At 31.3% G+C, this 9,794-nt stretch overlaps 1 protein-coding gene across 1 annotated transcript; it reads left to right on the top strand.

Moving 5' to 3' along the window:
- Nucleotides 1-2,918: 2,918 nt before the first annotated feature.
- LOC129915197 (zinc finger protein 300) lies at nucleotides 2,919-7,445 on the top strand. The gene is made up of 4 exons (XM_055994674.1): nucleotides 2,919-3,656; nucleotides 6,402-6,592; nucleotides 6,684-6,937; nucleotides 7,005-7,445. Exons 1-4 carry the CDS (start codon nucleotides 2,919-2,921, stop codon nucleotides 7,298-7,300), a joined length of 1,479 nt encoding a protein of 492 aa, XP_055850649.1. The 3' UTR covers nucleotides 7,301-7,445.
- The last annotated feature ends 2,349 nt before the right edge of the window (nucleotides 7,446-9,794 follow it).

Consider the following 9,794-nt stretch of genomic DNA (forward strand, 5'->3'; position numbering starts at 1 on the left):
TTTGTCATTAGGGAAATTAAATCTTATTAGAATACACAGATTTGGATCCTTTTTCGAAGATTCTTTATCGTTATTAAAAAAGAACACACAAAAATTATTTTGTCAAAAAGGTTAAGAATTAGGCGTGGCAAGCCTTTAAGGTAAGGAAGGATTGGTATTTTTATTTCTATACAATATTATTGGCACTTCCCAAGAGTAATTTGAAACAAGTTGTTCTTCCCAAAAATGCTTACAAAAATCATATTGCCAGGTTTTTCATTTGGGCACAGATTTTAAATGTCCATTTGCTTTTAGCGAGATTAGGAAGCGGCTATAATCGTTCGTATAATCGAACTCGAGATAACAATCAAATATGACATTAAGATGATAACGAATACCAAAAAGAAATGGATCACGCAATTCTGTCTATCTGTCATACAGACAATGTACATCGATCTAAAGCCGAATTCCCTGAATCGATTTTCTTCAAATTTTTTTAGTTAACAATTTTGGATCTTGGATGAATCTAACGATACCTGTCATATGTATAACGGGAGTAAAAAAGTTTATTTTTTCAAAAACAGTTCCACTGATTAAAAGATTTTGATTAAAATTTTATGTGTAATGTAGCAAATTAGGTAGTATATTTGCAATAAAAATATATTTTTGGGCCGTTATTAACGGTACCTACCAAATATTCTTTTTTTTTTCTGAATTTCTTCTAAACGATATAGCTGATTTCAGCGAAATTTTTTGTACAGAAACATTTAAGTAATTTAGGTAAAATTATAGAAAGTTAAGAAAAAAAAAAAACATTTTTGAATTTAAAAAAATGTTTTTCTTAACTTTTGTTTTTAAGTGGTAGTAGTGTATTTTTGAGAGTTCTGGACCCACCCAAACCAGAAATGCATCTTTTCGGGTTCCGAACACCATATGTTTCGGATTCTGAACTTCGGGTTTGGGGTTCTAAACGTCGTGTTTTGGGTTCTGAACAACTCAAAACACGACCTTAAGAACCCGAAACATATGGTGTTCGGAATTTGAAAAGATGTATTTCTGGTTTGGGTGGGTGGGTGTGACCAGAAATCTCAAAAATACACTCTTAGTGTTAATTAATATTTTCTCATCTTCCATTACTATTGATGTAAATATTGGGAAAAATAAGTAATCAAGCACACCTTGCATGCTGACCTAATTCTTAGACCTAAACTTAGACTATCAAAAATAAACAACATTGCCTTACTGTCCTCTCCATAACCATTTTCATATCCTGCTGATGCAAGTAGAATTTTGTACATAAAATAGCAAATCTGTTCAATATGAATATATTTAAAGTCTTTGTTTGTGAACTTCAAGAACATCATTTTTATAATTCAAGAAAATAGCTATTGCTTCTTCAATATGATAAACTGGATAACAAGTGACAATATGTCATCACTGTTTCTTTCCAAGTGCCGAAAAATACAAAGCTAGGTTTTAAACATCCTAGACTCATTGAGAATATTTAGGAATTCACAAGTGCTTGGATTTCTTACAGACCTTAATAAATTGTTAGTTGTTTAATGTTTTCAAAGGTTAAAGAATTTAGGTCTATTTTAAAATGGGGAGTACGTACACTCCCATTCAACATTTCACAGACTGTGACCTTTTTTGAGAATTTTGTTTACAATTTTCTTCTTTTTCGAAAAATTAAACACAGAAAAGTAATTATAAATTACCAATATTTGGTACTTCTCCCGAACAACATCACAAAAAAATAAAAGAGTACGGAAGTCTTTAAAATTCTTTATGGCTGAGAACTTGATAAAAAATGTATATTCTTGACTAGTTTTCTTTAAATCCAAAATCATAATTGTTATCTATCTTATCAACCAAAAAAAAATCCCGAGACGGAAAAAGCAAGATAACTACCTATGTAATTAAATAAATGTTGTCACATAAACTATAATATTTCATAATTACATTTCCCACAAAACTCACACTATCCCATAACCCATACCAACTATCAACCACAATCTCATAAAAAAAGGATATAAATCTAACATGTTAAATCCTTTTAAAAATGCATCCCTACATTTTTATTCATTTAACTGCATCAAAGCAAAACTCCCAAGTACAAATAATGATTTTGTTTATTTTAAACGACGAGAGATTTTTATTGCCCTCATTAATTACCGCAGCCCTCCCCTTGGACTACCAGAATTCAATCTTTTAGTTCTTACTTCGTTAATCCACAAAACAGAATTTCCAGCCACCAACCTATAAGAAATAAAGCTAAAGCCACTAATGCAACTTGGAATGAGAAATGAGAATGTGTTGGTGTGTATATGCTCTCGCACATTCGCAGTTATACGCACCTCATCGTGTTGTCGTCGGTCGCTCAGATAATACACTCAAACCTGGTCACTCTTGAGTCTTAACTGACCATTGCTTATGTCCGTCCATTTACCGCACCTGTGTGAGGTATCCGTGATAACAGAGCAATAAAACCTTCTTCCTCCATCCTCCAATGTCGTTGACGTCTTGTGAACCTACCTATCAACCACCACGATACTTGTACCAGCATCCGAATCAGTGTAGAGCTGCTGTAGTATTCTGTTGACAAGATCGAATCACACTGAGCACACAGCTTCCACATAATACGGTAGTCTTGGACCACTGGCTGAGATGAAGAGAAAGACGGACGCCGGGAGCAAAGGTTTTCTTTTTTTTTATGACAGTCCGAACGGTGAGAATGATCTGTTGAGTGTGGCTGTGATGGGCGACCAAACCAACCACCGACGACACTACTCGCTGGTGTCCATGTCAACAGCAATCATTTAAGATTCTGACTTCCATCGAGACAGGTGGATTAGAGATCACCACGCTACACCGCCTTCTTTAGTGAAAAACTCTCGGAGCTCGGTTGGAAATTTCGGTTGTGCACGAGATCGATCAATATGACAGACGTGAGAATGGGTTTGAAACATGTCATTTTGCAGAGGGTGCAAAATTTGGATACGCCCACGGAATATAAACGAATAACAGATTTTAGCATTAGTCGAATTTTGGGTGAAGGTGAATCAAAGGGCTCCATCAAAAAGGATATCACAACATCATCATCGATGGATATTTTGGATCTTTCAAAAACCGGTAGTTCGCAGGATTTTATAAAATTCCCACCCAATGGCTTCGAAAGAATTTCATATTTTCCAAACAACATGATAAATCCTTATGTGAATCATGCATTGAATTTTGCAACGTCTCATTCTCGCCCTCATCCTGGCTGCTGCAGTGGTGAAGTTATTCGTCCGCGTGTTTGTAAATACTTCAGTGCAACAACGACAACGACAAGTAGTGTACAAAATTGTAATGATTGTGATATGTTTTATAAGAATTTGAATTCCCCAAAATATCATCCTTTGTATCCAAAGGATAGATCAATGGCAAATGTTTGGTTTGGAGCTGCTGCGGCAGCTCAGTTTGTGAATTCCCAAGACTTTGTTGAAAATTTGTTAGTTAATTCGGTCAGTGTGAAAAGTCAAGTGGGGATTGTTAATGCTGCAAATAATGTTGTGGGAATATTGTCATCAGTGAAAGGGATGGACAATCAAGGATGTGGCAAGGATGTTGAAGATGAAATGAGTTTTAAATGTACGATCTGTGAAAAAGTTTTTGGTTGTGCGGAAACGTTGCAGGTAAGTTTTAATAAGAAGAGATTCTTATTTCTTATTTTAATTAAACCCGACGGAAAAATAAACTTTTTTATTTTCTGTGTATTACTCCTTTTTATGGAATGATTCAAAGTCAGGCATGTAAAATGAGGATTTATGATATTTTATTCTCATGATTGAAAAACTTTGTTGGTTTTTTTTTTTGCCGATAAAAAATTATGGGGACAGTTTTTTTTGTATTAATCAGTTACAATTAGCAATCAATTTGTATATCAACTTTGGTACATTGATGTTGTTCACCTAGAGATATCGAAATGTTTGTTAGATAAATATATTGACTAAACGGATTAGAGAATCTCGAAATGAAGATATTTGGATGCGAAGAATAGAGTGAACTTAAAAGAATTAAAAACAAAATAAAGTTCGCTGCTCAGCTCTTTTGTTTATATAGGTACTAGCTAAAAGGCTTATTTTCCTATTTTCAAATTTAAATAATATATACAATTAAAAATTAATTTTATTTCATCTTTTTGATTACAAAATAGGGAGCGTGTCTGAATCCCGATTTAAAATCCTGTTTTACAAAAATCATGGAAAAAACGTTTTTAAATCCTGTGTTCTAAAATATCGATTTTTAAAATCCCGACTACTAAAATCCCGCTGATCAATTATAATCGCGCTTTTTGAAATACCGTTAAACCCCAAAAAACCCGTAAAATTAAATTACGTTAATATTACGAGCTTAAAAAAAATCATGAGAAATTATTGACAAAAAATGATTAACTGTTTTTTGCGTCGGATAGCCTACCGTATACAGTTGAACTAAATAAATTATGAAAACAGTATTACTTTGTTAATTGATTTTAGTTTATTTTTTGTTTTGTTAAAAAAAAATACAAGCTTACGTAATATTTTTTTTGCTATGTTATATCGGTTAATCTTTAACAATATAAATATATTTAGAAAAATCTCTTATTTTTCAATTTGTTTTAGTTTTTTTATGATTTCGATTTTGCAATCAAAACTAGCTACATTGTTGTTTTTTTTTATCGCGTGATTTTTTTTAAATAAAACAACTAGTTTTCATTAAAAAATCAGGATAATAAAAAACGGGATTATAAGAAACGGGATAACAAAAATCGAGATTATAAAAAAGCAGGATTATAAGAAACGGAATTTTAATAGCTTGATTTTAAAAATGGGAATATAAAAAGCAAAATATCGAACCCAACTAATTGGAGTCTATGTGGGGTAAGATATTTCAAGATGTTGCTTTTCAAATTTTGCCAGTTTCGTTGAAATCAATTATTTTGTATTTCTAATACTGTTTTTAGTAAGAGTTCTCCTCGGTTCTCGGTTAGAATTTGAGATTTTTGTAAAATTCAGATAGTGGGTAAGATAAGATTACACAATTTTAAGAAACCAAGTCAACTCGTGTAATTTTAACGAGTTTTACAGATCATTTTTGCTGCTTGTGTTTTGATATTTTTTTTATCTTTCGACATCGAAAGGATTCATTCCATTTGAACATTTCTTATTGTGATTAAATTAAACATTCACAGACCTTCATCATGATTTGAGTTCAGAAAACATGATCCATTATATTTAAGTTAATTTATGAAATTTTTACAGGCTTACCTTCCTCTTCCATTGGAACGTTGCGTTGTATGATATTTCCTTTTTGATAGGGATTTCAGAGTCTCCTTTGAATATAGGTAGCAATTCCATTTTCAAATGTCATTTTCTATTTTAAGAGAAATGGTTTGAATTTCATTTTCTTAAAACTTAAAACTGCTTTAGCTTCATTATTCCATCCCCATTGTTGTTCCTTGTTCGTTGAGTCCATTTGAAACCTCTGATTGTGTTTTGGCTTTTTCAATGCAAATTTTCTATAAGAAATTTTACTTATTATGTACTGTACTCTCTTCATTTCAAAGTTTATTGGTGTTGTTAAACAAGTAATTTAGCATATTCAAAATAAAAGATTTGCCTTATACAAAATATAAATTATAAATGTACAATTAGATTCCTTTACTACTGTAAGTGACAAGGTGTCGGTTTTGTTTGATGAACATGGTTCGATTAGACCGTAGGTTTTGCACACAGTCAGGATGCCTTTAGACGGAAGATATTTGCTACTCTATTCAAAGCCACAATGGAATGGCAATCTTCATAGTCTTCGTTTATCTTCACGACCTGGCCATATGCCAATTCCCGACCCTCTAAAATTCACACTCTAACTTTCAAGCCCTGTCTCAAAATTTTCCTAAAAATCAAAATGTAGTAAAATCTGCATGTCTTCTAAAAATCTAAGAATTCTCCATACAAAAAGTTGGTCAAGAATAAAACACTTTTCATAGTATGTATCACTTTTCGTTGTGTAAAAAATGTATCCTCAAATATTATTGTCATTTGGCAATTGTCGGAGAACGGAGATTATTTTAAAAGGTTTTAAGGGCCATACGCGTTTTCATATGCTTTTTTTTAATGTAATCTATAATAATTAGCCCAAAAAATCATAGCAATGTTTTTTTTTACCCCACCATAAATTCAAAAAACGTGATTTTACTTTGTTTCAAAAATAGTTATCCCTTAGTAAATAGCAGACTATGGTCAAACAACCACAAAACCACCGCATTGTGGTAAAAATTTTTCACAGCACATACATAATGTATTTTTACTAATTCACAATTTAACTAAATAATAATAATTTTGCATAAATATTAAAATATTCTATTTACTACATCATTTTTTTTAAATTAATTTTAGTCTCATGAAAAAACTCACAAATCACCACGTTATGAATGCCTTGACTGTGGTAAAGGCTTCTCCCAATTGCGAAATTATAAATACCATTTATCGGTTCACCGAGGAACAAAGGAATTCGCAGCTGAGTGTCCTGAATGTGGGAAAACTTTCAATGATAAAGGATATCTTAGCAGTCATATGAAAATTCATAGGTAAACCTTACAAAAATATTTTTATTGACTTTTTAACATTCTATCATTGTGAAAAAAAAAATTAAAAGTATCTAATTTTACTTTTTTACAGAAATAAAAAAGAATATGAGTGTCCTTATTGCCCGAAATCGTTCAACCAAAGAGTTGCCTTCAATATGCACGTTCGTATCCATACAGGAGTTAAACCACACAAATGTACAGAATGTGGCAAACGTTTCTCGAGGAAAATGCTACTCAAACAACATATGAGAACGCATAGTGGTGAAAAACCTTATCAATGTTCAGTTTGTGGAAAATCTTTTGCCGATCGCAGTAATATGACACTTCATCATCGATTACATTCGGGTAAGAATGATAAATATTTATTGTTTATACAAATCATATTTATTATACTATTTCTTAACTACGATAGGTATCAAACCCTTCAACTGTCCTATTTGTCCAAAGGCTTTCACGAAAAAGCACCATTTGAAAACCCATCTCAACTACCACACAGGTTGCAAGCCTTACGTTTGCCCACATCCAAACTGCAATCAAGCCTTTACACAGTCAAGCAATATGCGAACTCATGCGAAAAAGTGTCAGTTTAAGCCGGCCCAGTATCCCGTCCCCTCAACTCAGCTATCACCATCTATAACTCCACCTTTACCCCCAACTCGAATGATGCAACAAGCAATGGTTATGCAACACATACCCTTTCAATGTTAGAGTTTATCAAGAAGCTACTCTGTCAAATTCTTGTAAATATTTCTAAAAAAAAAACCCACGTGATGACATTTGTGATCTTATCAAACAATGTAATTTGAATATCTCAGTAATTGTATTTTAGTTTATAAGAAAAACATAAATTTAATGCAACAAAAAATTAAGAATTATTTATATAATAAATATTAATTAAAAATAAAAAAAAATTTCAGTTTTCATAAATTTGGATCTCGGTTTACTTTTAAAATAAAAAAAAAGAAAAACGAAATGAAAAATTAATGGAAATTCCAAATGAAAATTTTTATTTTGAAAGCAGGTTTCACTATCTAATTGAAATGTTTTCCAAAAATTTATTGAAGATCTGTCAAATTTTATGACACTATATCTATTAGGAAGTTAGTGTGAAAAGGTTGTCACATTGTTTCAACTTAATCAAAATACGAAGTAGTAAGCAAGTTACTAATTTTAATGTTGTGATCGAATTGTGATCACACTGAATATAATGGCGTGTTAATTAAAATATAAAACTTAGCCTTTGTTAGATTTATAAATAGTTATAGAACTTAAAAAAAATGTGTGACATTTTAAATTATATATATTAGCAGATATAAACTACTATTAAAAATTTTTATTTATCATTTGTGTCGAAGAAAACTGGTTCGTTCCAGTTAGTGATGATGAAACTTATTTATTACGGAGCAGAAAAATGAGTTCATATATAGATGTAGGTATTTCAGAATGAAAATCTTTCTTTTAAAAATAACCAATTACACTGGTTAACAAAATTAAACTTTTTTTTGTTGCCGAAACAAAAATATACTTTTCTGAAGGTTTTCGGTGTGATGAACTCGAATTCGGAGTCAAAAAAATCATTGAAATTGAAATATTACCGTTAAAAAATGCAGTACTTCTGACCTTATTTTTTTATATATTAAAAATTGTTTGAGCATATTTAGTAACGCTTTTTAAAGAACTATTTTCCACCTTTTTAAATCTGTTTAAATCCTTCCGATATCTTTTTTACTGCCCGAGACATCCTCAGTTTTTTGGTATTTTTATAAATTTAATAACGTCATTATCTCCTTTATGATATATGAAGCCAAACCCACTTACTTAATTTTAGGATATTTTGGGCAATACAAAAGATATTGAAAGATGAAAAACAGTTCTTATAGAAACCGTAACTAAATATGCTCAAACAATTTTCCTTATACAAAAGAATAAGGTCCGAAAAATTAAAAAAAAAAACGTTTTATTGCATATTCTAAAGGTAATATCTTAAAAACGGGAGCTGATTAGTTGTTTCTGACTTCGAATTCGAGTTCAGCACACCGAAAACCTTCACAAAAGTATATTTTTGTTTCGGCAACAAAACCCTTGTAAACCAGTGTTATTTTTGTATGTATATTTATTTTGTACACCTTCAATGTACCATATAACGATTTTTGATATTTAAAATGAGACCTATTTGTGACACATTGGTGTAGAAATCATTGTATGAAACATCAGTTTTAGGGAGCAACACAGATCTAACTTTTTGGTTGAGCATGGGGTTGTTTTACTGGAACATGGTACAAAATGGGACATATAAAATAATAATACCCCATGGATATCGACACCAGCAATTTCACTGTAAGATATTAAAAAGAAAATTTTACAAAAGCTTAAATTAAAAATTAAATAATTTTTACTTGCGCGAATTGCGATAGAAATACTTTACATATAAATATGAAGGGCTCAAGTCAACCAAGCCAAGTGAACCAAGCCATACTCTGTGCAAGGCTAAAATGAATAAGTGTCTACAAAAAGCTACACTATGGCAAGAAGTCTTTTTTTTAAGATAACGAAAAAAGTATAAAGTTATTACTACTGTAACACTGGTCTGAAACCTTAATTTTCTTTCGCTGATTTCGATCGTCACGTTTTTGAAATTAATGCTTGAATATTCAAAAGTCAAGAATGCGATTTTTTTGGAACTTTTGACGTCGAAGTCACTAGTTCACCCGTGGAGCAATGGTTAGTGTGATGGAATATGTCGCCAGAGATCTGAGTCCATGTACTAACTTCAAATATATTTTGAAGAGAAAACTTCTTTAGTATCGTAGTGATTTGAAACAAGATGAAACGAAAATGCGACACGAACATTCAACTTGTTATAACTTTTTTGTTTTAATAGATAGATAAATGAATTTTGTACTGTAGATAGGTTTATTCAATAAACTATAAATGTACAATTAATTTCATATTCAAAATTCTGAGATAACCGTAAAAAGATGTTCTTTTTCTACACACGTTATATCTTTTGATCTAGTACACATACAAATTTGATTTAACTTTAATACGCATTCTGATAACATAACCTTTCATTTGATATATCACAATTAAGTGTACAAGCTCTACAAGTTACACAATCTTAAATTGAAAAATACCTCAAAACACGTGTGGAGATCTGTTGACGATGACCAGTGTAGGAAGTACCATAATCTCAGCTTGAAAT

The sequence above is a fragment of the Episyrphus balteatus genome, chromosome 3, assembly GCF_945859705.1.
Source record: "Episyrphus balteatus chromosome 3, idEpiBalt1.1, whole genome shotgun sequence".
NCBI lineage: Eukaryota > Metazoa > Arthropoda > Insecta > Diptera > Syrphidae > Episyrphus > Episyrphus balteatus.